Consider the following 16,869-nt stretch of genomic DNA (forward strand, 5'->3'; position numbering starts at 1 on the left):
ATTCCATTCTGTGATTCACACTTTTTTTTTAAACTGAGTTCAAAGTTCACATGCATGGGGAAACTAAAAGATTTCACAGAGAATCATTTGAGATCAGGGCATATATATCCTACTCACTTAACTCCAGGCATTGAGAAACTTGTCAAAGAGTGAAAGCAGCTTTAACTGCTTCACTATTTGGTAACTTGTTAGGGTTTTTGGCTTATTTTTAAATGTTTCTTAATAGAATAGACAAATTTTTTTTTTTAAACATTCTTAATTTTATAATGTTATCTTAGTTTTCTAAAAGTAACTTGTTGACTAACCAGTTGCACACATAGTCTATCAACCATTCTGCCATATAATGACACTCTATCACTACCAGCCAAAATTTTGTCCACCATAAATAAATCAAGTTGGTTTACATAAATCAAGTTGAATGGTTGTGGTGAAGAATGATAAACTTCTAGTGGAGTCATTGTTTTGAAAATTTGTAAATTTTATGAAGGAAATGTCTTTATTAAAACATTTAAAATGGAAGATAACATATGGCAGTATAAATACAATGTTAAAGGCTAGCATAACTAGAGAGCTGAGAACATGACAGGAAGTTGCTTAAGAAGTGTGTGGGAGGGGATACTCCTATGTTAGACTTTCTAAAGCATTTAAAATCACTGCATAATTCAGTGATGAAGTATGGTCAACTGCAACTTCAAGGCTGAAGTGGACAGATATTAAGTAATTGAGTGCTATCTTGACTGGTTGGTGCCCCACGTTAGCAGGCATATTCTGATGGTCATATAGGAGAAACTGTTTAGAGAAGAATTTGGAATAATTACAAATAATAAAGCTAAACAGATATTATATTTTGCTACACAGCCATTATAGCAAATTAACAGTGTATAAAATTATTATTTTCTTGACGAGATATAAGCATTATCTATCCTTAAATACAGTTAATCAAAAATTTTGTTCTTTTTATATTATGCTATTATCATTTATGTGATTCAAATTTTAATTTTCTTAGCCCAGAGACATGTCTTTTAGGACAAGTAGCAGGATCAGAATTGTATCGCAATATAAAAAAATATCCTGATGTAAGTAAAATGAGTTGCCATTTTGTTTTTCATTTTCAAGTGAAATTGACCCTATTGATTATGTTGTATGCATAATATTCAAATAGGCTAAAGCTACACACAGATTATCAAAAAAAATTATAAAAAGGATAGAGTATCAATCCATTGTTGCAAGAAAGCCTTTCCAAATAACTTTGAAAGGGCTTTCTTCTGGAAATTATTAGATTTTTTTCCCCTTTGGAAAAAAATGTAATTTATCTCTGTCTTCTCTTTTTTTTTTTTTATACATCACAACAAACTCAAATGATAACAATCAACAAACTTGGTTATTATCATTCTTGTTACATTTAACTGATTTGTGAGTTAAATGGAACAAGAATATGTGATATATTATTTTAGTTTTATGAACTCAGCGATTTTCTTTTGTCTTGTCCTCTTACTGTTTTCCCTTGTTAGAGTGTGAAATTTAAAGATTTCCAGGAAAATAAGCATTCCTTTAAAGTTAGTCTTCACATACCATATTAAGTGAAAAATGTTAGCAGGAGATGCCTTTATCTGTCCTTGTGATAAAGTAAAAAAGTAAAGTGCAGCCATTATCAACCCACTGCAGTTTGGAAGCCTCCTCAACAATTCATGCTGAGGGCAATGGACCATAATCTGCCACGCTGGTCCAGTGCGGGTTGGCAGATCGACCGTATTCAGCAGTCAGGGGTTTGAACCCCGGTCTACTCAAAGAGCGTGTACTACTGCTGCACTCCCGCTCCTGACTTGTCCATAATATAGATTTTCAAGTAGAGGACAAAAATTACCATTTAATTTAATAAAAATGATAATTTTTATAACTCTGATTATAGAAAAAGTTATAGATATTAAAATTAGTTATTTGGATTTGTTTTGGCCACAATGCATGAAAAAAACTTCACCGAAGAATTTTTTATTTTTTTATTTTGTTGTTCAGTGTAACTTATTTGTAACTATTAGTCTTTAGTATTGTGAAAAATAAACCTGTTTTAAACAAAATATGATTTATTCTGCATAATGTTCAATTTTCAAATAAAGGAAATGAGGAACAATGGATTTCATTTCTATAAGAATAGAATGATATCAGTGATGCAAATGCATTATTATTAAGCAAATTAAAACAATTTTCCAACAAAACTAGAGAGAGAGAGAGAGAGAGAGAGAGAGAGAGAGAGAGAGAGAGATCACTTGTCATTTCACTTGGTGTTGTTATAAGTAACTTACAGGTTAGTGCAATCGTATCATTTTTATACATAGCAAACTATACAAAGTAGGTAAATGTCATCGTTTAATTATATCTCATATTAAAAAAAAAACTTTCAAGAGTTGCCATGATATTGCACTACCACGAATAAGTAACACATGGAGAAGACGATTGTTACTTATTCTTGGCAGATACCACTACCTAGATGGCACCATTTCAAGGCTTTTTGGTCTCTCTTCGGTTCACCCTGATTGCAATTGTGACAAGTCAGTTATGAAGTATAACTCCACAATATGAGAGATGCCTGATGGTGTGCAGTAATTTAGACTAAGATTGGGCAAAAACCATTCTTGGGCAAAGGCCTCAAGCTACATGGGAGTTTATTGACATATGGGTTAGTGCAATTGCATCATTTTTATATGTAGCACCCTACCCAAAGTATATAAATGGCATCATGTTAATTATATCTCATATTGTGAAAACCTTCTCAATAAGTTGCACATGATATCGAGGAGTATATAACTGGGGGCTTAGAGGGGAACAGGCATTCTGTGTGTTATCAGCCACTCAGTCTAAAACACTGATGGATCCAATATCTTTCTATTTCAGAAAATTTAGGAGAATGTCCGGTTGGCCTGCCTCCCTAAAATCCACTCATTCACACTGTCTCAATGGTAATGAGAGCGGCTTTCACTTCCCCTCTTATGGCAGCAAGAGGATCAGAGTGGAAGCAGAGGGTACTAAGGATCTCTGGGTACAACCAGGCTGCCATGCATGGAAACTGAACTTGGCCTGTTACAATGCAAGATCACTCATCAATGAAGGTAGGATATTAGAGCTGGAAAAGGAATTAGAAAATGTGAATTGGAATGTCATCAGTTTGGCTGAAAGAAGAAGAAATGAATCACTTATAAGATTATCAAGTGGAAATCTGCTGTACACCAATGGAAAGAGTGAAAGGAGTGAAGGTGGAGTTGGCTTTCTGGTCCATTAAGATATCAAAAACAACATTATGGAATTCAAAAGTACATCACCAAGGGTATCAAGACTACTACTCAGGATTTCTAAGAGGTACAAGCTAAAGGTTATAATGATTTACGCACCAACATTGAGCCATGATGATGAAGAGGCTGAAGAAATCTTCTCCGAAATTGAGAGTCTTCTAGATGAGCAGAAAACACACTACACTATCATTATGTGGGACTTCAGTGCTAAAGTTGGAATGAGACAAAACAGTGCAGAAAGGGGAACTATAGGAAATTTTGGAATTGGTGAAAGAAATGAAAGAGGTGAAAGACCTGTGGAATTTGCACTCGAGGAATGTTAGTAATGAGAGCACGATGGAATGGATTAACAACTAATGAAATCGACTTCATCCTCACTAACAAAAGATACATCGTGAATGATGTTACCATCCTGAACAAGGTAAATGTTGGAAGTGATCACAGAATGGTAAGATGCACATTTCATATAGTTGTGTGAAAATAAAGAAAAAAACTGACTTGAGTAAATAATATGAAGGTCTTTGAGATAACAGAAGAGGAGAAAAAGCAGTATGTACTAGAACTAAAGAACAAGTTTGGGCTTCTGCAGACTGCTCAGGACCAAGATATCGATGAGGAATATTATAACTTTCTGAAAGTGATAAAGCCCAAAAAACCTATAGGTAAAAAGAAATCCAAAGAAGAAAAAATTAGTCAAGAAACACTTGTCATGATGAACCGAAGGCCACAAATGAAGAGCAAGATAAACACTGACAAAGAGAAAAATAAGAAAACTGCGATAAGATATATCAAACAGCAAGATAATTTATCTGCCATTGATATAATTCTTATGAAAAAGTGGCATGATTTTGCTTCAAAAAACGAAATTAAATCATAAAGACAAATGAAGATTATCAATTTTTTATCTAAGTATATGTTTATTAAACATTTATATACAACATATTATATTATATATTTTTTATTTAATTTACAACCTGTAAATGGTATTTTGCATGTGTTTTCGGATTAACCAGCTATGTTATCCAGCCTGAGGTCTGGTTCCATCGGGGCTAGTTAATAAAATACAGTAGGAGGCTACTGTATTTTATGTTATTACATTATGATCACCCTGAATATGGTCAGTTTACACTACATGTCCAGTGCACAAGTACTGCCAGAGCTTTATTATGGAGGATGTGACTGGACAGTAGTAATGCCAGATTAAGATGGATGAAGATAGACAGTCATGGTGTATCTGGTGAAATGTGACTTCCCAGATAAGGTTCTTTGATGGCATGAGATGTTTTCCCCATCTCATGATGGGGAAAGGAAGGATGACTGTCCCTTCCTTCTATATGTACAGAGAAGGGCAACAAGATTGGTGAGGGCAATGAAGGGATCCTCTTACCAAGAGAGGCTTAAGTTCTGCAAATTGCAGTGGTTGGAGACTAGGCACCTGCGCGGTGATCTGATTGAGGTATATAAGGCCTTGAATGGGTTGAGCACGCTGAATTCTGATGGGATCCTTCCACTTGTTCAGATTACGAATCTAAGGGGGCATAAATTCAAATTAAGAAAAGACAGATGTAGAATAGATGTGCGGAAATTTTCCTTTAGCCAGCGGGTGGTTAATTGCTGGAACAAACTCCATCTGTCGTTGTGGAAGTTGATAGGTTGAATAAATTTAAGGAGGAACTGGACAGGCATTTGGAGGGAATGGTGTGATTTTTTTTTTTTTTGGCTGATGCTGCATAAGCTCATACATTTGCTTTCTTGCATCACATGCCACTACTACTACTACTATATACTATTCCGTTACTATCTGGGCATCACAGAAATATTGCCAAGATTTTGCATAGATATTGTATTCTGTGATGCAAAATCTTGGCAAAATGCCATAATCCATATATTAAAACTTTATTACTTTTTTTTACTAATTTTTTTTTTTTTTTTTTTTAAGGCAAGAGAAATTCCAGGTGTTAAAATTTGTCACTTTGGAGCATCCATTTATTTTGGCAACAGAGAGTACTTCAGATCTGAAATCAGCCGTTTAACCAAACTTCAACAAAGGTACTCATTAGAAACAAGCATTTTAATGTGTGTGTATTTTATGATATAATTTAAATATCAATGAATACATTTCTCTTAAGAAAAGCAATAATATTCATTATCCACTTTAAGTAACATTGTGCTAGATCGTATGTATAGCTTAGCTTAATTTTCAGCACTCGCCTCTCGGGCCGACCGGGCTAGCCGAGTGGGTGGAGTGCCTGCCTGGCAACCCAAAGGTCGCGGGTTCGAATCCTGCCTCAGGCTTGGATCAAAGTACTGCAAAAACCTTGGGAGGTGCATTATGGCCACAAAAGCCAATGCGCCAACAACTACCAAAAAAAAAAAAAAAAAAAAAATTAAGCTAAACTATACATACGATCTAGTTATTACATTACAGCACATAAGGACTCCTTAAAAATCAAGAGTAACATTGTACTCAATCAGTCCAAAGAATGTAATTTTTTTTCTCCGTTTTGAATTCTTATGTTATTCAGGTTTAGTAATTTAACATGGCAATGGTCGTACCCCAAAAAGTTTGGGAACCTATGAGATACTGCACAGGAACCTTACAGGTATCCAAAATTCTTTTTCATTTATGAAAAAAAAAAAAGCTTTTTTTTTTTTTTGTGCTTGACCAGTGCTTCATACTAGTGCTTGACCTTTTTATTGTTAATGAATTGCATTCATAATTACATGCAATGATTTATCGTTTAACGAAAAATTTTAAAAGTTAAAAACCACATTTTTTTACACATCCTTTTCAATGAAACAAAACTTTTATTAGTTCTGCTAAAAAAAAATGCTATAAACATAAAAATATTAGTCTGTTTTTTCTATTTTCCAATTAATATAATCATTAAGGATGCAAAATTTAAAAATCTTGCATGCATATATTTCTGCTTATAATATATAAGCAGAAACACACACACACACACATACACACTGCATATTTTTTTAATAAAAAAAAATTTTGGGGAGACCAGTGAGGTACTGCAGGACTGCTAATTGAAAATAGTTGCAAGAAAGGTTGCATGGCACCTGACAAGTGCTTTCGCACACTTTATTTGAAAAACCATAAAATTCCACTTCAAAAACTACTCCAGCAAAACTGCCCATCTAGTTAGGATGGTATATTTTTATTTTTATTAGTGTGGTAACGCTCCCAAGAGTAACTTATGCCTGTAGAAGTGTGTTCGTGGGCTGACTTGCATCGTGTGCTATCCAAAAAGCCTGCAGTAATTCACAAGGGAGAACCCTACTTCCTCCACCTGAGATCACCTTACAATAGCCTAAATTCCTCCAGTCATTGATAGGAATCAAGCGAAGACTTTTCCAAATGAGTGTAGTATTGGGAGAACGTTCATTGTCATGAACTTTCTCCCAATACTACACTATTATGGAGACAGAGAACAGTCAACATATTATAGAAAGTTTCAGTCTTAATACTGAATCAACAATTTTTGCAGAAAAATTCTCTTTGCAAGGGAGCTGTTGGATCCCACACAACCACTGTTTTATTGAGAAACAGAATAGATGCATAGGTTTTATGTATTCTTTAATTACTAATAGATTGGTTGTCTTGGCTGGTGGTTTCAGGCTATATTTTAATAGATCTTGCAGTACTGATTAACAAGTACAAGAGTATATAGTAAACCTCTTATTGATGTAATATTCACATTTTACAGATCTCCAAGCACCTGCTTGGAGATCTGTAAAATGTGAATCTTCTTGATACATTTCTACAAGGTGATGTTATTAACATATTTAAGTCAGTTATTCAAGTCATGCAAAACAAAATACAGGCTGACAATGTTCGCCAATCAACAACAAACATTCTCCCATTGCTTTGGCACTTGCAAAAAAACATACTTTATTCAGAATGTAGAGCCTGAATAATAATCTTTTAATGTGTAAGGTATCAATTTATCCTGCAAACATGAGATGGGAGATGAGCCAGTTTTTTTTTTTTTTGTTTCTGATTGATATGCATAGTTGTACTGTATTGTCAGCTTGATTGTACTCTTGAACACTGGATGAAAGTGGAAATTTTTCCACAAATTGGGAAGAGATAGTGTCACAAGTGATGTCCTGATGAGTGCAAAATTGGTATCATAAGTGTGAGAAAAATCAATCGAACAAATGGATAAAGCTCTTAATTTGTGGATAGAGGATCAAGTGCAGAAGAAAATCCCTCTGAATAGTTCCATTATTCGCAAGAAAGCAAAGCAATTATTTAACCATTTCAACATGCAGAAGTGTAAGGAATTAGGACCATCTTCTGCTTTTCGAGCAAGTAAAGGGATGGTTCAATAGTTTTAAAAATAGGCACAGTTTGCACAACATAAAGCTCATTGGTGAGTCAGCATCAGTGGATCATGAAGCAACTCAAATGTTTACTGATGACTACATCAGGTTATTGAGAAGAAAGAATATCTGCCACAACAGGCCTTCGATTCTGATAAGACTTCACTCTTCTGGAAAAAAAAATATCAAATAGAACTTTTCTTTCAAAAAATGACCAAACTGCTCCTGGTTTAGGGTGGCAGAAATCCTTTCTTCTGTGTGTCAATGCTTCAGGAGACTAGTAAAGCCTATGTATTTTATATATCTCCATGAACCGCGATGTGCTGAGGTAAGAAAAAATCAAATGCCCATGTTTCAGAGCACGAACAAAGCATGGGTTACCACAGCATTATTCTTAGAGTGGTTTCATGACTGCTTCATCTCTGAATTCAAAAATTTCATGAAAAAAATTAAATTCCTCTAATTTAAAGTTCTACTCATCTTTGATAATGCTCCTGGACACCCAACTGACATCAAATTAACAAATTTGAATAAAAAAATTTTCTACCATTGAATACAACCTTATGTATCCAACCCTAATAAAATGTATCCAACCCATAATAAAATACTTACGTATTTTATTATGACTATTACGTAATAAAATATTGCTAATGCTTTTGCTTCTATCATAAGGAAACTTGTTTTTTGTTGGATTTTCTATCCAGACAGATGACAGCCATTCCATCTCTTCCAATTCTTTGTGTCTTGATCTAATGAATTTTAATTACACTTTGAGTTGTTCCTGCAATGAAAGTTGTTTTTATTTTCTCTGCATTCTTTGTAATTCTCGGCATTGCCTCATTTAGGCCTGTAGCACATGCAATATCACATGGTCTTTCATTTTGCTCAAAGCATTTCACAATTTCATATTTTTTCTCTATCAACAGAGGCGGACTGGCCATAAGCCTTACTGGGGAAATCCCGGTGGGCTGGAGGCCAGTGTGATTTTAGCCATAAACACTAGTGTGAGGCCACTAAAAACTTTCCCCGGGTAAGAATTTTTGACTGCCTCTGTTTATTGATATTGCTTTTCTTTTTCTCTCGGAATCTGTAGTGTCTCACCAGGATGCTTCCTCTTCACACCTTTTAAGAATTTTACTCATTTTTAGGGAATAAAGCACAATTACAAAATGAGGAGGCACGCTTGATACACATAAACAAAGCTGTGTGCATGTAGCAACTGAATAAACAACACCGTAAAGGCAGAGACACACTATTAACACCTCACTAGCTCACATTTTACTAAAGCACATTTCTGAGGGTTACTACCATAAAACAATAAAAACAATTTCCAGTTGCATTTCTGCTAGTGGAATCTGTTATAAACTGGTAGTAAACTCGATCTAATTGCATTTGCGATAATACCGATGGCTGGAATTGTGTGGGTTTTTACGTTATTATGGTGAAATGTGTTTCCACTTCACTGATATAAAAAACACAAATACATTTTCAGAATCTTCTCTTCATTCCTATCGTGTTGCGTTCAGTTCGGGTGATTCTGTGTTCGACTGCCATTTCTTGTAAACACAAAGGTGAATCGTGCATAAGTGAATTCAGTTTGTGTTATATACGATATCATTTCCCTGTTTGTAAATCATGTATGATTGAATTTGTGTAGTGTAAACACGTCTTATACGAGGACTGACTGTATGTATGTACAAGAAAATCACATTATATGTGGGGTCAGCAAGTGTTCGCTTATATTCATGGTTTCAGCCATCCACGGTAGGTCTTGGAATGTATCCACCATTGATACAGGGGTCTTACTGTATATATATATCAACTCAGACCATGTGAAATATTTTTTCCCAGAAAGGAATATATGCCTGCTAATTAATAGTTTGCATTCCTTTTATGGGCCTAATTTTTGATATTAAAAAATTGCACATCTTGTGTAAATTATATTTTCAAGTTTGATTAGTATTTTTTTAAATGGAATTCTTGTGCTGTTTGATAGTTTTAAATATGTGTCTGTAATTATAATTATTTTTTATTAATTATATATCCTTTTTGTATCTGATAGCTTGTAATTCCTGAAATAATTCTTTCCTGATTGCTATTATTTTGTATATCTTATCAAAAATATAATCTTTTTTTTCTTTAGAATAATAATTCCAGCTTCTGAATATGCTCAGGTAAGAATAAGATGCTTATTAATATAAAGATAAAATATAAAAAAATATATAAAAGCACTTACTAGGCTTGCAAATTGAAGTTTGTATTAATGAAAGCAAAAGCTTTTTCTATAAAGATATTGAGTTCTCATAAAAGTACTTTTGGCAGTCAAAATTCATAAGTTGCTTCAGTATTTTACTACTTTGAATAAATAACACTTCCTTATCTAGAAGTACTTGTATTTTTTTCATTTATCTCATAAAAATCATAAGGTACCCAATTTGTGAAACCTGGCAAGAAGATCTGATAAAAGGCTGTGAATCAACAATCAGCAGTATTTAGTAGAAATATAAATTTTAAAGTAAAAGCATTAAGAATCTTCAAGCATAGTGAAAGTGTGCATCGTCAGCTTCCATGGATTTTGCGTTTGTGGTTTTTAGCTGTTCTTAGTTCTTATCTGAAATGGTGTTTAGTTACCATAAGTGGAAAGTGGTTATATATTATCAAAAAAGTATTCAATAGGTTAGATTACTATTAGCTATTAAGTATTATAATCATTTTAAATAATTAATATTCTTAATATTAATTATTTATAATGATTATATACTTTATAGTGATATTTGGCATATTTTATACCATATATGGAAATTACAGTGTATTAACATGTTCTTTCCACGGAATGTGGAAAAAGGCCTGGTGTCAAGTCTCTTCCAGATAGAGGGAGATTGAGATAATGGGCTATCTTCTATGGCCAAGTTTATTGGTCTTGGGCAACTTTTACTGAACAAAATGGTTCTTCAAGCCCAGTAATTAGTATTTCATCCATTTGGATGAAATACTAATTACTGGACTTGAAGAACCATGAAAATCCACCATAATACATATATTGTAGCAAAAATGTTAATCAGATTTTGAGAACACCTCAGTATGAGAGAGAGCTGATTCATTGGAATTAAAAGATGGAGAGAATCCCCACAGGACACTCAACTAGTTTTTCCCATCCCTGGTGCCTTTTATATGTTCAGCTTCAACAATTTCTCTTCCACTTTCGCTCAATTATTGCAAATTCATTTTGCTCCCTGTTTGACTTTGATAAACTTCTGGCATCCTAAAGAATTCTTCATATGTGAATGTAGATGCAAAATACTTATTCAGTTTGTCAGAAACCTGATCAGATCGTCAACAGTTAAACCACTGATATCAAGTGGACCTATGTGATTCATCCCCTTCCTTCTAGTGTCTACATACGTAAAGAAGTATTTGCTGTTTTTCTTTGCATCCTTTGTCAGAGATTTCTCAAAATCTGCCTTTGCTTGCCTAACCCCCTTTTTGAGATGATTGCAGACTAGTTTATATATACCATAGGCCTTCTGTATCACCTGATTTATATGCATCCCATGCATTTTTATTCTGTACCATCTGTCTCATTAGATCATCTGACATTCATATAGGTCTCAGCCTTGAACAGTATTTCTTTATTGAGATAAAAAGCCTAGTAGCTTTTTATCTATGATTTTTTCCCTGAATGCTTCCCATGTAGAATTTGTTGTTGGTAACATCATTAGTTGGTCCCACTGTACAGAATTTAAAAATTGTCTGAGACAACTGTAATCTGCTTTATGAAAGAAAAAAACCCTTCTTTTTCCCACCCTTTATGGTAGTTACATCTTTAAGTAAATCTTGCATCAAAACAATGTGATCACTGCTACTTAGTGGTTCTTTTATCTGCAGATTCTTAATGCATGACAAATCACTGCTGATAATCTTCTCTCTTTTCTGTGTGCCATCTCCTAATAGAGGTCGGCAACCACCATGGCAAATGTCTCTCTGTCTCTGGTAGCTCTGAATAGCTGCTTGGTGTTCAGTTCTGCCCAATTCTTAATATTATCAAACCATGATGTACGTTTTTTCCCCCAGGTCTATTCTTCCTTCCATTCTCCCCTCAATTAGCCTTGGAATTGCATATTTGCTGTTCCCCATTGGGTGTCCACGATATGCCGTTTTTCTTTTCTTTATGTCCTTCAGAAATTCATGGGTTTTCCCAGTGTTCTGCAGAACACTCATTGGTCACTCTTGCCGTCCATGGTATCTTTAGTATTCTTTCTATATGTCCACATTTCAAATGCTTCTAGTTTTTTCAAGGTGTTAGTTTTCAGTGTCCATGTAACAAAACTGGCCAAACAACATCTCATCATCCAGATTCTAAGGTGGAGATCCAGGTTTCCTTGCACAATGCCGATCTCTTTTTAAGAAACTACTGCCTGGCCACTTCAATTGTTGTTTTTATTTCCATATCTGGTTCGTTTTTGTCATTGAACCAACAGCCTAGATATTTGATTTTGTCAACTCTCTCTCTCTATCAGCCTTCCGTTTAACCTGAGGGAAGGTGCTGGCATTGCCCCATTAAGGATCATAAGCTTAGTCTTGTTGATATTAATCCCGAGGCCCATTATTTCACTTTCTTCACTCTCATGATTGAGGAGTATCTGTAAATCCTGCATATTAGTTGTACAAAGTTGTTGTTGTTATTTGGTTTTTAGGAGCATTAGCAACTAAGGCCATATTGCTCCGGGGATATGTGGTGGTCATTCCCTGACCTTTCCGCATCCTCCGTATTTGGTGGTCAAGGGCTGGAACCCCGGTCTAATCAAGAAGCGTGTGCTATGCACTGCTGCTCCTGCCCACCTGGCTGAGATGCCCTTTGTACAAAGTAGTGTCATTTGCATAGCGAAAGTTGTTAATTACTCTACCATCGACAGATATTCCTTCATTTCTTCCATCTAGTGCTCTCTTGAGATGACACCCAAGTAAATGTTAAACAGGAGGGAGTAAGAGTACACATCCTTGCCTCACTCCACATTCAATGTTGATGTTTTCTGTCTTTCTGCCATCAACTACAACAGATGCCGTTTGGTTCCTGTAGAGGTGTTTGATTATTCGGATGTCCTTTTCATCAAGGCCAGACTCCTCAAGGATCTTGATGAGCTTGGTGCATCAGATTCAATCAAAGGCCTTCTCAAAGTCAATAAAACAAAGATAGGCATCAATCTGTTGTTTTCTGCATCTTTGCATCATGACCTGGGCACAAAATAGTGCTTCTCTTGTACTCAGTCCATCCCTAAACCCAAACTGCTGATCATCCAACAACTCCTCACAGTTCCTGAAAATTCGATTTTGAATTATTTTTAGGAACATTTTGAGGACTTGGCTCATCAAGCTGATTAGTCTGACGTCTCCACAAGTACTGGTGTTAAGTTTTTTGAGGAGAGTGATGAATGTTGATGTCAGCCAGCCCCGAGGGGTGTTGCCTGTGTCGTAAAAATTCTGTTAAATAATTCAACAAGAATGTCGGTGTTTTTGTAGTCGAGCAGTTTGACTATTTCTGCTGTGATTTCATCAGGTCCTCTGGCTTTTCCCTTCTTCATTGATTTAATCCATGGATTTAATCCCTCTCCACCTTGGATTTTAGGATGGATGGCTTTACTACTGCATTGTTGTTGTCATCTAACTCACTTTCACTGTGGTGAAGAGGTCTTTTATGTATTTAGTCCACATGTCCAGTTTTTCTGATTCTTCCATGATAATCTCACCTTTGTCATTTCGGATTGAAGTTGGTTGTTTCCTTCTATTAATTCCTGAAATCATCTCTTTAATCTTTTTGTGAAGATTGAAATCATGTTTTTCTTGCAGAGAAAAACATGATGATTTCATGTTTTTTTTTTTAATTTCTATTTCTCTGTGATTCAGCTCCCTTTAGCTCCTTTAATTTTGTTCTTAATCAATCTGTTCACCTCCTTGTACCTTAGCATATTGCAGTTCTTAAATGCTCTGCACTTCTCCAGGAGTGTCAAAATTTCATCTGTCATCCAGTCCTTCTTCAAACATTTTCCATAACCTAGAACTTCTGAGCTCATTTCAGTCAGAACAGATTTAAAACTCTTCCAAAGATCTTCCACTCCCCTCTCTTCCTGTCTATGGATGTGTTGCATTCTTTCATTAAGGCATGTCTTCATTAACTGATATGTTTCTGGATTTTTTAACTTCTCTAAGTCAACTTTCTTCATCAGTTGCTTTTTCCTCGTAGCCTTCAATTTCAGCTTGATCTCAGTTATGACTGGATTGTGGTCTGAATCAATATCTGCACTGGGGTATGTCTTGGTGCTTTTCATACTGTTTCATACATTTGGGAAATGCTGATTGATCATGATATAGTCAGTTTTGGTTTCTGACCACGTTTTGTGTGCTGTCTAGGGGCGACTTCCATGTATAGAGCCTTCTCTTGGGGAGTTGAAACCTGGTGTTAGCAATCATCTCCTCTTGGCAAAATTGTTTCAGCCAATCCCCTCTTTCATTGCTCCAAGACCAAATTCTCCTACAGTTTCACCAGATCTACCATTTCCAACCTTAGCATTCAGATCTCCCATAACAATATTTAGATCTTGCTTCTTTGTTAGTTTGACTACTTCTTTCTCCACATAGAAACATTCAATTTCCACATCTTCCTTATCAGCCATCGGAGCATATACTCAAATTATGTTGACATTTAAAGGTTGTCCCTTCAGCTGGAGTAACATTATTCACTCGGAGTTTGGCACAAAGTTGAGAACACTTTTGGAGATATCCTTGGTGACTAGGATTCCCACTCCATGCTGGTGTATGTTGTCATTTCCAGAGAAGTACAAGGTTGTGTCTTCGGAAACACATGTGCCTGAATTAGGTCATCCGGTTTCTCATAGCCCCATCATTTTCCCCATCATTTAGCCCCAGGCAGATTATGAGAAAACTTTGACAAAGGATACAAAGAAAAACAGCAAACAGTTCTTTAGTTGTGTAAACTCTAGAAGGAAAGGGATGAATCAGATTGAACCACTTAACATAGATGGATTGACTATTGATGATCATGCTCAGGTAGCTGATAAACTGAATGAGTATTTGCATTTAAATTCACACATGAGGAGTTATTCAATGAGGGGAGTGCCAGAAAATCATTGAAGTTAAACATAGGGAAGGCACCTGGAGTGGATGGGATCTATCCAGTAATATTAAAGGAGGCAGCAGAGGAAGTAAGCAAACCCTTAGCCATAATTGAGCTTCCTTGGACTCAAGGGAGTTCCCCATGGACTGAAGGTTTGCAAATGTATCACCAATTCACAAAGGGAGTTCAAAAGCTGACACAAGTAACTATAGACCTGTTAGTTTAACTTGTGTTCTGGGGAAAATAATGGAATCACTGGTTAAAGAAGCATTGCGGAATCATCTAGACAAGACTGCAGTAATAGTTAAGACACAGCATGGGTTTGTTAAAGGGAGGTCTTGTCTGATCAATTTGATTGGATACTATGATGTGCTCACAAAGGAACTGAATGCCAAAAATAATTTTGATATGATATACTTTGATTTCAGGAAAGCTTTTGATACTGTTGCACATGGGAAAACTGCTGTACAGATTGGAGAGGTATGGCATTAAGGGTAAGTTGCTACAATGTATAAAGGGATGGTTGAGTGGGAGACGACAGAGAGAGAGTGGTAATCAATGGACACTACTTTGACAGCCTTGGACAACGTTGACAGCCTTGGACAAATGTTATTTGTGGAGTTCCTCAGGGTTCGGTGTTGGGCCGTTGTTGTTTTGTATATTTATCAATGATATAGATGAAGGTATATCAGGTTTAACGTCCAAGCTCACAGATGATACAAAGGTTGGCATGGTTGTTAACAACAGTAAAGACAGTATTCTACTCCAACTGGATCTAGATAAGTTGGGCAAATTGGCTGAGAAGTGGCAACTGAAGTTTAACATTGACAAATGCAAAGTACTGTATATGGGTAGCAATAACCAAAGAGAATCATATGAACTGTGTGGTACTACACTCAGGGAAGTTGAAAGTGGAAAAGACCTGGGGGTAACTGCAGTCAAATATGAAGTTTGCTGAGCAGTGCAGATGGGCAACCAGGGCAGGTCATGGAGTGTTGTCAGTGATATATAGGAATTTTGCTAGCAGGGACAGGGAGGTGATTATCCCATTATACCAGGCAATGGTCAGGGCACACGTAGAGTACTGTGTACAGGTCTGGAGGCCTCATTTTAGGAAGGATGTAGAGTTGCTAGAACGAGTACAAAGAAGGGCAACAAGATTGGTTAGGGGAACAAAGGGGCGCTCTTACCAAGAAAGGCTTAAGTTCTGCAAATTGCAGCACCTGGAGAGTAGGCACCTGCAAGGTGATCTGATTGAGGTGTATAATGCCTTGAATGTGTTGAGCAAGCAGAATGCTGATGAGATTCTTCCTCTTGCTCAGATTAAGAACCTGCGTGGGCATTTCAATTTGAGGAAAGGCAGTTGTAGAATAGATGTGTGGAAATTTGCCTTTAGACAGCGGGCAGTTGATTGGCGGAACAGACTTCCATCTTTTGTTGTGGAAGTTGACAGCCTAAATAAATTTAAGGCTGAGCTGGATAGGCATTTGGATGAAATGGAGGGTGAAATGGGAGGGGATTTTTTTTTTTTTTTTTTTTTTGGCTGATGCTGCATAAACTTGCTTTTTTGCATCGTATGCCTCTGGTAATGCTAATGCTAAAGTGGGGTTCCCCAAGGATCAGTATTGGGACCACTGTCATTTTTTATTTTCTTAAATGATATCGATGACGGATAGAGGGTGTGATATCTAAATTTGCTGAAGATGGTAGAGTAGTTAATGATCACTGCCAAGCAGAGCTTCAGAATGACCTAAATAAACATCAGCAGTATTCAGAAAATTGGCAGCTTGTATTTTAATTCAGCAAAATGCAAGGTATTACACCTGGGGAGAACAGTAACCCCAAAATAACTTATACAATTGGTGGAGTTGAAATGAAGTAAGTAGTGGAAGAAAGGGACTTGGGAGTTATGATACAGTCAGACATGAAGTTCTCCAAGTATTGTAAACAAGTTGAAGGAAGGCCCGTGGTGTCCTATTTTTTATTTATCGAACATTTGCTAGTAGAGATAAGGATGTTACAATCCCATTGTATAAGGCTATTGTTAGACTAAACTTGGAATACTGTGTTCATGTATAGAGACTGCACCTAAAAAAGACATCAATCTTCTTGAAAGGGTCC

General features: G+C 36.0%; 1 protein-coding gene across 1 annotated transcript in view; it reads left to right on the plus strand.

Moving 5' to 3' along the window:
* The window catches only part of LOC150076212 (prestin-like), a 402,991-nt gene that overhangs the window by 333,884 nt on the left and 52,238 nt on the right, over positions 1-16,869 (plus strand). The window contains exons 14-16 of the mRNA XM_090387581.1: positions 1,007-1,076; positions 5,224-5,333; positions 9,763-9,793. Of these exons, the coding sequence (XP_090243707.1) occupies positions 1,007-1,076; positions 5,224-5,333; positions 9,763-9,793 (211 nt within the window). The remainder of the gene's footprint in view (positions 1-1,006; positions 1,077-5,223; positions 5,334-9,762; positions 9,794-16,869) is intronic.

Source organism: Mastigoproctus giganteus, chromosome 13, assembly GCF_048544385.1.
Source record: "Mastigoproctus giganteus isolate SK-2022 chromosome 13, ASM4854438v1, whole genome shotgun sequence".
NCBI classification, from domain to species: Eukaryota; Metazoa; Arthropoda; class Arachnida; order Uropygi; family Thelyphonidae; genus Mastigoproctus; species Mastigoproctus giganteus.